This window comes from Bos grunniens, chromosome 7 (genome assembly GCF_055505025.1).
Source record: "Bos grunniens cultivar Pamir isolate PY7600 chromosome 7, Bosgru_T2T1.0, whole genome shotgun sequence".
In the NCBI taxonomy this organism is placed as follows: domain Eukaryota; kingdom Metazoa; phylum Chordata; class Mammalia; order Artiodactyla; family Bovidae; genus Bos; species Bos grunniens.
This window is the reverse complement of record NC_141171.1, coordinates 9453210-9468679: the sequence shown is the minus strand read 5'-3', so window position 1 is coordinate 9468679 and position 15470 is coordinate 9453210. Positions and strand designations below refer to the sequence as shown.

Below are 15470 nucleotides of genomic sequence, written 5' to 3'. Positions count from 1 at the left end.
TCTTTCAGGTTCATCATTTCCAAGTCCCAGGGAGAAAATCCCCACAGCCCCTAAGAGCTAAACATGGACACCTGTTGTCAGATAGGAAGTCAAGGAGACCTCAGTCCTACCATCACAAGGAACTGAATTGTGCCCAAAACTAGAGGGTTAGAGGAGGACTGCAAACCTCAGATCAGAATGCAGTCCAGGCTGACAGAATGATTTCAGCCTTGGAAGAACTTGAGCAGACATCCCTGCTATACCGTGCCAGATTACTGATGTGCGATAACTGGGAGACGGTATTTTTTTCAGGTTTTACATGTGTTAGAATTTGTTCCACATCAAGATATTGAATGCAGCCCCTCTGAGGGGTGTCACCTGCACATCGTAGTAGGCCATGAGGACAGCAAAGCTGCTGAAGTGGGTGCACTGGCAGGTGGTGCTGTCGTCTCTGTTGTCCATTGTCCTGCAGCCTCTGGTTGCCCAATGACCACTTCCATTCTGGCCCTGCTCCCAGAAGACACAGTGCACCTTCCCCTTTGTTTCAGGGGTCCTTGACTGTAGAAACAGGAAGTAGGTTTGAGCTGGTGGTTCTGTTGCTCAGAAATGCTGACCCAAATCTAGCTCATGATGGACTTTCCTTGGGATATGATGCACCCGTGATGGACATCCCTGAAGCACAAAGGCTGTGCCCAGGACTCAGGTCTCTCCCACACCCATAGCTTCATCCCCTCAGGACTCACATGTTTGAAGACAAATTTGACTGGAGAACTGAGTTCTGTGTGTTACTGTTGCTGATAAAAACAGATATGACATCTGACAGCAGGATAGGGGGAATTTCCTGCAGCAATTCCCCACGTGTCTCATGTGGAACTGCCTGTTCCTCAGCGTCCACAATCAGGGGGACTTTATCCAGCAACTTTTCAATCCCAGGTATGGAGACAAGGCCCACCACAATGGGACCTGCAGGACAAAGGCAAGGTTGATATCTTGGGGTATCCATGACTCCTCCTTTAATTAATTATTTCCCTGTGGCCCCACCATCACCTATAGTTTCCTTTAAAGTATACATTTCTGTTTATTGCTTCTTTGAGTATCATGTTCCATTTTGAATTCCTAGGGATCTGTACCCTGCCACAACCATTACCTGAGTCATTAGATTCATGCACTGCATCCCAGATCAGTATCATCTTTATGTTATTCTGAATCAAGGTGACATTCTTATCTTCTTTATCCAGTGCCTTCAGTGACATTTCTGAGTTGTGAGGGTTATAGAAGGGAGTTAGATTAGTAATTGTGGCTATGATGGTACACATACTACCATTATTTGCATACATAAAAATAAGTATTTTAATATATTATGTGCTGTGTGCTGCCCTTATTTGGTCAATCGTGTCCAAAACTTTGCAACCCCATGGGTGGTAGCCTGCCAAGCTCCTCTGTCCATGGGGATTCTCCAGGCAGAATACTGGAGTGGGATATCATGCCCTCCTCTAGGAGACCTTCCTAACCCAGGGATCAAGCCCAGGTATCCTGCATTGTAAACTTTGGATTAATATTGGAACCTTTACTGTTGATCCACTAGGGAAGCTCAATAATATTAGTCTTGGTAGCCTATCCCTTCTCCAAGGGATCTTCCTGATGCAGGAATCAAATCAGGGTCTCCTGTATTGCAGGAAGATTCTTTACCAGCTGAGCTACCAGGGAAGCCCCTTAATATATTATATAAATATGTAGACAGTTTATATATTACATAATGTATATTATATGGGCTTCTGTGGTAGCTCAGGAAATGATATATTTTTATCATTGATTTACATATCTAAATATGATGTCAAAATATCTAAATCATATGACATATATAAATGATTATGTATCATTTTATCAATAATATATAAATAATATTTATAATAATGTATATTATAAATAATGATATTATTGTTTTAAGCAATATCATTTGGTACAATAATAGTGGTATATATATATATCATTTAAATTTACAAAGGATTGTAAGAGAACATATGAGCAATTATTCAACAACATGAAATGCAACCTAAATAAAATGGAGAAATTCCTATAGACACAAAATACAAAAAGTTGATTTAAGAAAATGGAAAATCAGAGCAATCCAGTAACAGATAAGTAGATTGAATCAGTATCCAAAACTTTACAAAATGAAAAGACCAGAACAGATGGCTTCTATAGTGAATGCTCTCAGGCATTCTGGAAAAAATTAATACTAATCCTTTGTAAACTTTTCTATAGAATAGAAGAGAAATAACTCTACCTAAATAGTTCTATGAGACCATCATTATCCCAAGAACAAAACAAGATAATGCATCACAGCAATCCCAATAAACCAATGTCAATTTGAACATAGATACACAAATAGTCAACAAAATATAAGGAAAAATTTTATCCAAGGAAACTCAAGACTTGTATATTGAACACTACAAAAGACTGTTGAAAGTAATTAGAAACTCTAAGTAAATCATAAGACATCCTGTGGTCATGGATCAGAACCATCATATTAAGATCTCAACAGTCCCCAAAATGATTTATCGACTCAATGCAATCTGTATCAAAATTCTGACATCATTAAATTAATTTTCAGCAGAAATGGAAAGTTCATCCTAAAATCCATAATGGACTGCAAGTGACCTGGATAAACAAAGCAATCTTAAAGGTGAAAAACAAATTTGGAGGCATTACAATTTCTGATTTCAAAACTTACTGCCAACCTACAGTATTCAAAATGGTGGGAAATTGCTATATGAATACAGAGCAGTAAAACAGAACTGAGGATCCAGGAATAAATCCATGCATCTATGGTCAGTTGATTTTCACAAAGGGGTGTCAAGACCATCAATGGGCAAAGGAGAGGGTGGGAAGATTTGGGAGAATGGCATTGAAACATGTAAAATATCATGTAAGAAACGAGTTGCCAGTCCAGGTTCGAGGCAGGATACTGGATGCTTGGGGCTAGTGCACTGGGACGACCCAGAGGGATGGTATGGGGAGGGAGGAGGGAGGAGGGTTCAGGATGGGTAACACATGTCTACCTGTGGCGGATTCATTTTGATATTTGGCAAAACTAATACAATTATGTAAAGTTTAAAAATAAAATAAAATTAGAAAAAAAAATAAGACAAAAAAAAATAAAATAAATAATACTAAAAAAAAAAAACAAAACAATGAGACATCCAGCTTTCCACAAGCAATGAAGGAATTCAGTGACCTACTTCATATAATAAATTTTAATAAAGAAATGGGTCAAAGACCCCTTGGGGTCAAAATGGCTCAAAGATCTACATTTAAAAGTTAAAACTAAAACAAGTAGGACAAAAACACATGAGTAACTCTTCCTGACCTTGGATTTGGAAATGGACTATTAGATATGGAGTAATTATGCAGGAGCAACAAAAGTGCCAATAGATTATATGGACTTCATCAAAATGGAAATATCTATTCATTAAAGTGAAAAGACCACAAAAAAGTGAAAAGGTAATCTACAGAATGGGAGAATATATTTGCAAAGACATATCTGATAGGATCTAAATTAAGATCTATGAAGATCTCTTATAGCTTAACAACCAAATGTAAAAAAATTGAAATTGAAAAGAAAGAAAAATACCTGAGTAGGTGTTTCTCCAATAAAATATAGACAAATTCAACAATGACATGAAAAGAGGTTCAACATCTTAGTCACTAGGGAAATGCAGATAGAACCATGTTGAGATATCACCTGACACACACTAGAATGGCTACAAGAAAAAGAAAGCAAAATGGAAGTAACGTGTTGCTGAGGATGAGGAAATTGGAACCCTCATACATTGCTGTTGATAATGTAAAATGAAGAAAAAGCCACTGTGGAAAACTCGTTTGGTGGTTCCTCAAAAAGCTGAAAATAGAACTACCACATCACCAAACAATTTTACACCCTATTATGTGCCCCAAAGAACTTTATTCAACAGTTATTCAAATCAAAACTTATGCTACAGGGACTTCCCTGGTGGTACAGTGCTTCCAGGACTCCATGCTTACAATGCAAGAGACACAGTTTTGGTCTCTGGTCAGGGAATTAAGATCCTACTTCCCATACGCTGTGAGGTGCACAGAAAAGAAACACCACATTCATAGTAGCTTTGGTCACAACAGTCAAAAGGTGGCAGTCAGCCAAAGTCCATCAATGGATGAATGGATAAACAAAAGGAGGTACATCCATGTACAATACATTATTATTCAGCCATAAAAGAATGAAATACTGATACATGCTACAACATGGATGAAACTTGGAAACATTATGCTAGGTGAAAGAAGCTAAACATTCAGGTCATATATCTTTAATTCTATTTATACAAAATTTCCAGCATGGCAAATTCATAGAGACAGAAAACAAATCAGTGGTTGGCAGGTACCAGGGGAACAGAGGATTGAGGAGTGTTTGCTTAGTGGCTACAGTTTTTACTTTTGGAGAGTTGAAGTTATTTTATAAATAGAGGTTATGATTACAACCTTGCTGCTGCTGCTAAGTTGCTTCAGTCGTGTCTGACTGTACGACCCCATAGATGGAGCACACCAGGCTCCCCCGTCCCTGGGATTCTCCAGGCAAGAACACTGGAGTGAGTTGCCATTTCCTTCTCCAATGCATGAAAGTGAAAAGTGAAAGTGAAGCCGCTCGGTTGTGTCCGACTCTTAGTGACCCCATGGACTGCAGCCCACCAGGCTCCTCCATCCATGGGACTCTCCAGGCAAGAGTACTGGAGTGGGGTGCCATTGCTTTCTCCGATTACAACCTTATAATGTACTAAATGCTACTAGATTTTACACTTTGATTAAAATTGTGAACTTTAGTGTCCATCAGTGGAGGAATGGGATAAAAAGATGTGATGATTATGTAGAATAGAATATTAATCTACCACAGCAAAAAATGAAATTCTGCCAGTTGCAACATTGTAGATGGACCTAGAGAGTATTATGCTTAGTGAAATAAGCCAGATAAAGACAAATACTGTATATCATTTCTATGTGAAATATAAAAATAATATAAACCAATATATGCAAAACAGAAACAGATTCATTGATATTGAAAAGAAACTAGTGGTTATCAAAAGGGAGATGGTAGGGTGGAAGGGCAAGCTAGGGTTATGGGATTAATAAGTGCAAACTGCTATGGCAACCCACTCCAGTGTTCTTGCCTGGAGAATCCCAGGGATGGGGGAGCCTGGTGGGCTTCCATCTATGGGGTCCCACAGAGTCGGACACGGCTGAAGCGATTTAGCATCAGCAGCAGCAGCTATGTTTAAAATAGATAAGCAACAGGGATATATTGTTTAGGATAAGGAATATAGCCATTGTCCTGTAAGAACTTGTAATCAAGTGTATTCTGTAAAAACACCAAATTACTATGCTGCACTCCTGAAACTACTATAAATAAAAATAAATTTTAAAAAAGTAAATAAATAATTGTGCTAAACAAAACAAATACTCAATTGAAACAGATTATACCTACATGACAAATAACATGAGAAAGTTATGTTATTCCAAATTAAAAATTTTCCCTTTTGTAACCATTTCTATTTTGTCTTAAACTTTTCATTATCATTATTTTTATGCTTATAATTTATTTACAATGAAAGTGTATATTGTATATAATTTTATTCATTTATGTTTTTCTTACTGAGGTATAATTGACAGGTATAGTGACTCCATACTTGAATATATTGCAAAACAATCACCACAAAAACTAGCTAAAATCTGTCATCATACAGAGTTCCAAATTTTTATGTGGTAAGTCCTTTTAAGATGTACTTTCATAGCAATTTAAAATACACAGTACAGTACTATTAACTATAGTTACCATGTTGTACATTCCAGTAACTTATTTTTAACTGGAAGCTTGTACCTTTTGACTTCTTTGCACCATTTCCTGTACTGCTATCCTTGTCTCTGGCAATCACCAATCTGTTCTCTATGTTGATGACCTTGGTGTTTGTATAGTTTTTTGAAAGTGTTAGTGGCTCAGTTGTGTCTGACTCTGCAACCCACGGACTGTAGACTGCAAGGCTCCTCTGCCCATGGGATTCTCCAGACAATAGTACTGGAGTGGGTTGCCGTTCCCTTCTCCAAGGGAACTTCCTGACTCAGCAATCAAGCTCAGGTCTCCTGCATTGCAGGCTGACTCTACCATCTGAACCATTAGAGAAACCAGGGTATTTGTCTTCCTCTGTCTTATTGTTTTGCTTAGCACAATAATTTATTTATTTTTTAAAATTTATTTTTGTTTATGAGGTCAACTTGAAATACAACCCTGGTCACTGGGCTCTAGTGAGGTTGGGAAAGGAATGAACCAGGAATGAGCAGAGCAGGAGCCTGGAGGCTGTTCCAGGTAATTACCTGTGCCTGAAGGTGAACTGAAGTGCAGTGATTCATTGTTCAGGGACTTGCTCAGTCCTCTCAAGACAGTTTCCAGGCCAATGAGCAGGTTAGAGGCCACAAGGTGCTGTTCTGAGTTGGGCAAGGTTTCTAGGTCCCGGGGGGCCTCCAGCATTTCATCCACCCCCTGTATGAGGTTCTGTGGAGATAAGGACACAGAGCCAGTAGATCACATACCTGAGAGGTTGTATGAAGCCATTACCCACTCACTCACAGAAAACAGAGATTGGAAACTGTTTGAGGGATAAAGGCAGTGCCAGGTAGGATTCTTTGGGTGGTCTTTGCATCTGGAATCCAGCCATTCAGAGGTCAATCTTGTACATGAATGCCAAGGATGATGCAAACCTAATATTCAGGGGCTGCAAGATTAAAGGTTTTTAAAAGGTGCATGTGGGAGTGACTACACATGGCAGGGCCTCGGAGCAGTGCACCATTATGTTGAAATATCTCCTCCTGGACCAGATTTTCCCACAGGACCTGTGGGAAGCCTCCACCTGCCTCCCTGGGTCCTACCCTTACCTGGATAGTGTCCTGGACAGGGACTGGCTCCACATTTTCACTAAGATTCTGGACTCTGTTGAAGAAGCAGGAGAGCATCTGGGGGGGGGGGTGGAGAATATGAGGAGGTTAGAACTTGGGGGAAATAGGTGGGCTATATGGAGGGATTTCCTGTTGCGTGTTGTCTGCTGGGCCACTCACCGAGCTGTTGATACTTGAGGGTGCGGTCCAGGTGTGGATGGAGATCTCTGCAGGGAACAGTACGGTGGATCATTAGGGGTGAGAGCATTTGTGTGTGTGTATGTTGTGAGTGGGATCTGTGGTCAGGTCAGGCCAGGTACCATCCCAGACATTAATCCCTGAATATTTGGTTCCTCAGAATAACAGTTTAAGAAGAACCATGAATGTAAGAATGAATCAAAAAGAAGGAACAGAATGCTCGATCCTGTATATTCTGATTAGGGAACCAAAGACTTTATGGCTTCACAGGACTCATAACATCATGATGAGTCAGGGCAGCTGTCTGGTCCCCCCAGATCAGAGTCCTCATCTCTGGACCTAAGGGTTTCCCTTCTAAGGCCCCAGACCCAGGTGGAGGGTCTTCAGTAAGACAGAACAAGATATAGGAGGGATGCACAACTGAGGGATTCAAATTCAACCTCTAACTGGGCATTGAGACTTCTTCCTGTCTTCTTAGATAGTGGCAGTCACTGGAGACCTGTCTTAAATGTTGATGAGATGAGATGGAATTGAGTGCAGGATAGTGGAAATGGGGTGTGAGGAGGGGAGGATATGAGGATCTGGAATTCCTCAACCTGACAAGTGTGCTCCTAGGAATGAGCTGGGACTAGCAGCCATATCTCTTCTCCATGTTCAGCAGTTTACAAATCTCCATGAGACACACATACAAATGCATCAAAGAAACTCTGGGAATACCTCTAGAGTGACAGAAAGACTGAACATCAGTCAAATACCTTTTTTGATAACAAAATCTGATAAAATCTACTTTTATAAAAAATATTAAGTAACACATGGATACTTGGAAAACAAAGATAATTTAAAACATAAAAAAAGAAGAAAGAAAGAAAATCACTCTTATGTCCATTACACAGATCCCTGGAAATTTCTTCAAAATTTTTTTCTCATCATATTGCACATATTCAGAATATTTTTCTTTAGTAGCAATAAATGTCCATCAAAAACTACTATCAGTAGACAAGGATTATTTCTTGTAAAAACTGTATAATTCTCCCCTACTTTTTAGTATTGTGGTAAAATTCATAAAACATAAAATGTACCATCTTATTAACTTTTTAAGCAATACAATTTCCCTTATGATTCTATATTGTTGAAAATAAAGTCTTTAAATTTTTGATCTGGATCTTGGTTCTATGACCCTACTAAATGTGTGACTTTGGATATATAACTTAAGCTCTTTGGGCCCAAATATGATTATTGAAAAAAAGATTCTGCCTTGAAAATGTAAAACTCCTAGAATAAAATATGACAGTTGGGCAAAGTGGGAGAAGGTGGGGAAAAAAATCTAAGTGTGCTAGCATCCTGGGTCTGCTGTGAGGATTGATGTGGGAAACCACAATGGTCAGTGGGGAGGAGTTCCTGGTGAGCTTGAGATAGTGAGAAAGCCTGAGCTTCCTCCTGGGAATTTCTTTCCTTCTGTCGGTCCATTTATTCCCCCCCCCTTTCTTTTTGCCATAATAATAATAATAGTGTAACACTATGAATGATGATAATAGCTCTCATGTGTTGACAATTTTCTCTGCACTAAGGTCCATCTAGTCAAGACTATGGTTTTTCCAGTGGTCATGTATGGATGTGAAAGTTGGACTATAAAGAAAGCTGAGCACCGAAGAATTGATGCTTTTGAACTGTGGTTTTGGAGAAGACTCTTGAGAGTCCCTTGGACTGCAAGGAGATCCAACCAGTCCATCCTAAAGGAAATCAGTCCTGGGTGTTCATTGGAAAGACTGATGTTGAAGCTGAAACTCTGATACTTTGGCCACCTGATGCGAAGAGCTGACTCATTGGAAAAGATCCTGATGCTGGGAAAGATTGAGGGCAGGAGGAGAAGGGGACGGCAGAGGATGAGATGTTGGGTGGCATTACTGACTCAATGGACATAGGTTTGGGTGGACTCTGGCAGTTGGTGATGGACAAGGAGGCCTGGCGTGCTGTGGTTCATGGGTTCACAAAGAGTTGGACATGACTGAGCAACTGAATTGAACTGAACTGAAACTTTAGCTTTTCTTAACTAAGGTAAATATTAAATCTAAGTTCATCCATATGGGGTAGGTACAACGACTACCTCTGGTTTACAGACTAGCAAATAATGCACAGAGAGGAAAACAACTTCCTAACTGTCAAAGAGCCTGTGTCATAGCCCAGCTCTGCTGTGTCGGCTCTCAGCCCTCTTCCAACTGATCATGAAAACAAGATTACCAACTCCCCTCATACTTTCCTGTGCTGTCACTTTTATGTTATGCTTGTTAAAATACTTTTGAGCTGCTCCAATGGCTGAGGGCTCTGGAGGTCCCATTGTGTCCTCCCACAATCTCTATATACCACCCCCAAGCATATGCCACCCACAAGTTAATGCCACCCCCAAGCCTCTGTACCATCACAAGTCTCTGAGCGGCTGGTGAGGACTTCCCCAGTTGAAGATGTGAATCCTGGAATGCAGCGACAGGTGTTGGCATCAACACATTTGGAGTTTGGAGGGCACCACCGAGCACAATGACTTATGATAGAGGCTGTGTGGATGAAGATCATGGTCAGAAGACCCAAGAAACTGAGGAAGTCAGCTTCATGCTAGAGGCCCAATAGTAGAGGAGGGGAGGAAAGTGTTGAATGGCTGCCACTGGAAGTGAAAAGCCTCAGAAAACTCTGGACGTAATGGGGAAGAGTAACAGCTGTTAGTATCCTTAGAGGATATTCTTGCAGAATAAACCTCCTTTCCCAATTTTATTGGTGAGAGGACCCAGACCATGGCATACACTCTCAAGCTTATGTCACCAATGGAGCTGGGTGCAGAGACTCACTTTTAAGGTTCTGGACTGCAGTGTTCATTGTCTTCAGCAGTAGTATATTCAGTTCTGTGGCAGAAAGACAGAGATGACAAAGAGGAGAGAGTTGAGCTCTAATTGCAACCACTATACCCATGGCCTTTGCCTTCTTACTGGATGGCTCTGGCTCTATAGCCCATCACTCTGAGCAACATTCCTGAGGCTCCTGTACTTTACTTGGAATCAAGGAATCAACACTTCCCCTCCATTTCTCAGGTCTCTTGAGGGATCAGTCACTGATAGACAGCCCCTGTGGAACCTCATGTGCTACACATTTGTAGAAAGAATAGTGCTCTCCCATCCATGCTAGCTCAGACTCTAACTCCATGAAGCTGGTCCAAGACCCATCCCTGAGCCAGGACCATCAATAAGCTTTCAGGAAGGGGTGAGGCGTGTAAAGATGATGCCAGAACAGGCCAGAGGCTCCTGGACACTGGGGACCAGACTGGGGATACAATGGAGGTCTACTTCCATCCATGCAGACTTGGTGTTGTGAGGATCCACTTCCTGTACCCTTGGAAGGCGTTTTCCAAACTGAAATTAAATGGTAAGACTCATCATCCGAGTGAGGCCAGCTTTGTGGGAGGGCTGGGTGGCTGAAGAAGGAAGCAGGTGCTGATGGATGAGGAGTGGCTGGTGTTTCTGTCTTCTTTGTCCTGGGCATCCAGCTAGGGATGCAAACTTGTGGGCTCCTTCTGTGCAAGGCTCAAGTGGTCTGAGTCAATGTAGGGCCTTTGTTGACCTCCTAAGTAGAGAGTTGGGCCAGGACAATGAAGCCCAGTGACACTCTCTCTTTCCATCTATGCCAAATGGGAGCCACTTTGAGTATATGTGGTATGGTTCATGTCATCTACCCATTCTGACATAACATCCTCCCGGTCCCAGTCATTTGAGTTTCCCATAGGCTTGTTAATAGAAATTATTGGTCAGGGGCATGGTGGATACTTTCATAGTGAAATAGACAAAGGCTGAGTGGCCAAGGAACTGGGTAAGGTTACCCAGGGACAGGGCTGGCTGGGGAAGATGGGACCACCCTTGAATATCCCCCTTCCAACATTTCTAGACAGAGTTCTCAGGTCCATCATTCCAGAAGAGTCTGAAAGGACCCCTAGCTTGCTCAAATCTGTATGGGATCCAGGTGAGAAAGGTCTCATCTTGGCAATTAATGATGAAGAATACAGATAATTTCCTGGGACTCATTGCACTGGACATCAACTCCTGAAATGTCTTGAATACCACTGTTCTGTTTATTTGAGAAAATAAGATGCCAAATGTCAAGGGGGCATCCAGTATTGCAGAAATGACACTCTATGTGGGGTTCTGATCCTTGGGGTTTGGAGAGAGAGGGGATACCAGTAGGCGCTGAGAACAGACCTCTGTGGCCTAGAGTAAGTGGCCAAACGTAATGAATGAGGAAATGAAAGAAATGGGTTCCTTCTTACCAAAGGTTTTCGTAGTACACTCATTCTCAAATTCTTTTTGAGAAAGAGTTCTGTTTCCTTTGCATTGACGCTGTGTGTTGTTAAAGTTCTGGCAGTCTACATATATTCCACAGGACACTTTCCATGATGGTCCACACTTGTTGATATCTGGAACACAACAGGACAAAATGTCACCTCTCAAAGGTATGAATTCCATTGTGAATTCACATGGCACTCACCTCCATCCTGATCTTGACACAAGACTGAACTAACTCAGCTCCTCATTAGCTCTTGTAGGGTTAGGCTGAACTAGCATCAGTTGCTCCAGAAAGCTGGCTTACTGTTCTGCTCATCCCTGCTCTCTGACTATCTGCATGTACCTTGATTCAAACACTCTGCTGTGTCATATGGGGACTGGAAGGAGGTCTGCCTCCTCACTGCAGGCCTTTTGGGGTAGACAGAAAAAATGACTTGGTTCTGGACCATCCTCTTGGTTGCTGTTTGCATCATCAGGGACATGCATTTGAGCTCAAGTCATTCCTAACTGTGAGTGACAGTGACACTGAAGGCTTCCCAAGATGCTGAGGAAATGGAGGCAGTTATGGCTGGGGAATGGTCCAGAGTGATATCCATCATTTACAGCTGAGGTTAGGGGTAGGTGATCAGGCTCTTACACATTGATCCCCTCAATCTCCACTTTAGTCATAGCAGTCCTAGTACACCCTACAATCTTCATCAAGCACTCCCCCAGCTCTCATGTTAAGACTTCTTGAGATTCCCCAGGATGTCTCTAGGGGAGACTTGCTCTCTCCACTTCTGTAGAAATCACGTTTTATCAGAGCCTGTTATGCATAGGAAAGAGGAAGCAGCTCACAGCTGAGTCACTGCAGGTGTTCTCTGGCATTTTACCTCTCCCTGTTCCTAAACTTAGGAGGAAAGGTGCCCATGAGCCAGGTCCCCTTGGAATAGGTCAGGGAACCATAGAGCAAGTGCTGGACACCAATGCTAAAACAACAGCAACTTAGTAAAAATTCAGAAATAGAATGTTTGGCTCTTGTACATATATGATCTCCTTCCAGTCAGGGGGCCAAAGACGTTTAAAGCCTGGAAGGACTCACACGGTCATGATCAGTCAGGGTAGACAACTGGTCTTTCCCAGGTCAGAGTTTCTTATCCAGACTTTTGACATTCCCTTCTAAGGCCCCAGATCCAGGTTGTGGGTAGTATTAACATAAGGATATGAATGGAAGGGGGAGGGATGCACACCTGAAGAATTGTTGTTTGGCCCCCATCTGATCACTGAGATTTCCTCCTCTCAGATGGAGACCCATATTAAAGGCTGAGGGATAGGGAGGAGTGAGTGGGGGCATATGGGAATGAGTGCTGGAAGGAGAAGACATGAGGATGGGAGACTCCTCAACCTGACAAGTGTAGTCCAAGGAAGGAGCTGGAATCCAGTTAAAGCATCAGCCAGATTTCCTCTCCATGTTCAAGAGTCTGCATATCTCCCTGAGACACACACATGCAAGTTCACAAAGGAATCTTTCAGATACTTCCAGGGTCAAGTAAGGGCTGTGCAGTAATTGCAACATCTTTTCCTTTCTTTGATAAAATTTACTTTCTCCCAAATTTTAAATAATACATCAATACTTACCTGTGGTGGATTCATTTTGATATTTGGCAAAACTAATACAATTATGTAAAGTTTAAAAATAAAATAAAATTAAAAAAAAAAAATACACACCAGAATTCAAAGACCAAAAAAAGAAAAAAAAACTTAAAAAAAAAATAAAACAGGGAAAAAGTTAAAAAAAAGGGGGGGGGGGAATCACCCAGAATTCTAGTATTCTAGAATATTGTAGATTTTTTCTTTTTTTTTTTCATTCATTGTTTCAAATATGCTAGGAATAATTTATTTTATTACCAATAACTCAGACTATTTTGAGCAGATGAAGAATATTTCTTGATGAAAAATCATATAATTTTCTTTTCCCTCATTAAAAAAAATTGCAGTAAAATGTCCATAACAAAAGTTTTCATCTTAACTTTATGTTTAATAATTTCCTTTTGTCGTTCTATTTCTTTGAAGAATAAAAACTCCTTGGCTTTAGACATAGTCTGTTTATACTACCTTATTAGTTATAGAACTTTGGACATCACTCAATCTCTTTGAGGCTGAATTTGCTAATTACAAAAATCAGGCTACCTTGAAATCATAAAATTCATAGAAAAAACCATACTGTATAAGCTCCTTGACATTGGTCATGGTAATAACTTTTTTTTTTTTTTTTTTTGGATTTGACAGCAAAAGCAAAGCAACAAAAGCAAACTAGAGAGGTGGGACTCCATCAAACTACATAGCTCTGTACAGCAAAATGAAGTGAAATCACTCAGTCGTGTCCCACCTCATGGACTCTACAACCCATGGAATTCTCCAGGCCAGAATACTTGAGTGGGTAGCTGTTACCTTCTCCAGGGGATCTTCCCGACCCAAGGATCGAACCCAGGTCTCCCACATTGCATGCAGATTCTTTACCAGCTGAGTCACAAGGGAAGCCCAAGAATTTTGGAGTGGGTAGCCTATCCCTTCTCCAGAGGATCTTTCCGACCCAGGAATTGAACCGGGGTCTTTTGCATTGCAGGCAGATTCTTTACCAACTGAGCTATCAGGGAAGACTGTACAGCAAATGAATCTATCCAAAAAATGAAAAGAAAATCTACAATATTGGATAATAATTTACAAATCATACATACATAAGGGGTTAATACCCAAAATATATAAAGAACTCATATGACTCAATAGCAAAAAAAAAAAAAAAAAAAAAGAACCAAATAAAGTGATTGAGTAAAAAATGGGTAGATGACTGAATAGATGTTTTTCCAAAGAAGACTACCAAATGGCCAACAGGTACATGGAAAGGTGTTCAACATCACCAATCAATGAAATGGAAATAAAAATCAGATATCACCTCACACTTGTTAGAATAACAAAAAGACAAGAAAGAACAAGTGTTAGTGATGATGTGGAGGAAAGGACTTTTTTTCCATTGTTGGTATCAAATTTGCAGCCCCTCTGGGACTGCTCACTTCCTTCATGCTTTCTTTTTTTTTTTTTTTTCTTTTTTTTTTTTATTCTTCCAATTTTATTTTATTTTTAAACTTTACATAATTGTATTAGTTTTGCCAAATATCAAAATGAATCTGCCACAGGTATACATGTGTTCCCCATCCCGAACCCTCCTCCCTCCTCCCTCCCCATACCATCCCTCTGGGCCGTCCCAGTGCACCAGCCCCAAGCATCCAGCATCATGCATCGAACCTGGACTGGCAACTCGTTTCCTACATGATATTTTACATGTTTCATTGCCATTCTCCCAAATCTTCCCACCCTCTCCCTCTCCCATAGAGTCCATAAGACTGTTCTATACGTCAGTGTCTCTTTTGCTGTCTCGTATACAGGGTTATCGTTACCATCTTTCTAAATTCCATATATATGCGTTAGTATACTGTATTGGTGTTTTTCCTTCTAGCTTACTTCACTCTGTATAATAGGCTCCAGTTTCATCCACCTCATTAGAACTGATTCAAATGTATTCTTTTTAATGGCTGAGTAATACTCCATTGTGTATATGTACCACAGCTTTCTTATCCATTCATCTGCTGATGGACATCTAGGTTGCTTCCATGTCTTGGCTATTATAAACAGTGCTGCGATGAACATTGGGGTACACGTGTCTCTTTCCCTTCTGGTTTCCTCAGTGTGTATGCCCAGCAGTGGGGTTGCTGGATCATAAGGCAGTTCTATTTCCAGTTTTTTAAGGAATCTCCACACTGTTCTCCATAGTGGCTGTACTAGTTTGCATTCCCACCAACAGTGTAAGAGGGTTCCCTTTTCTCCACACCCTCTCCAGCATTTATTATTTGTAGACTTTTGGATTGCAGCCATTCTGACTGGTGTGAAATGGTACCTCATAGTGGTTTTGATTTGCATTTCTCTGATAATGAGTGATGTTGAGCATCTTTTCATGTGTTTGTTAGCCATCTGTATGTCTTCTTT

The 15470-nt window shown here is 40.8% G+C and overlaps 1 protein-coding gene across 1 annotated transcript in view; it reads right to left on the bottom strand.

Annotated features, from left to right (window-relative positions):
- The window catches only part of LOC147368299 (adhesion G protein-coupled receptor E2-like), a 41994-nt gene extending 29948 nt beyond the window's left edge, over positions 1 to 12046 (bottom strand). The window contains 10 exon segments of the mRNA XM_086413552.1: positions 358 to 537; positions 723 to 754; positions 757 to 942; positions 1127 to 1234; positions 6376 to 6553; positions 6934 to 7011; positions 7114 to 7160; positions 9546 to 9680; positions 11435 to 11581; positions 11959 to 12046. Of these exon segments, the coding sequence (XP_086269678.1) occupies positions 358 to 537; positions 723 to 754; positions 757 to 942; positions 1127 to 1234; positions 6376 to 6553; positions 6934 to 7011; positions 7114 to 7160; positions 9546 to 9680; positions 11435 to 11581; positions 11959 to 12046 (1179 nt within the window).
- Positions 12047 to 15470: the final 3424 nt, after the last annotated feature.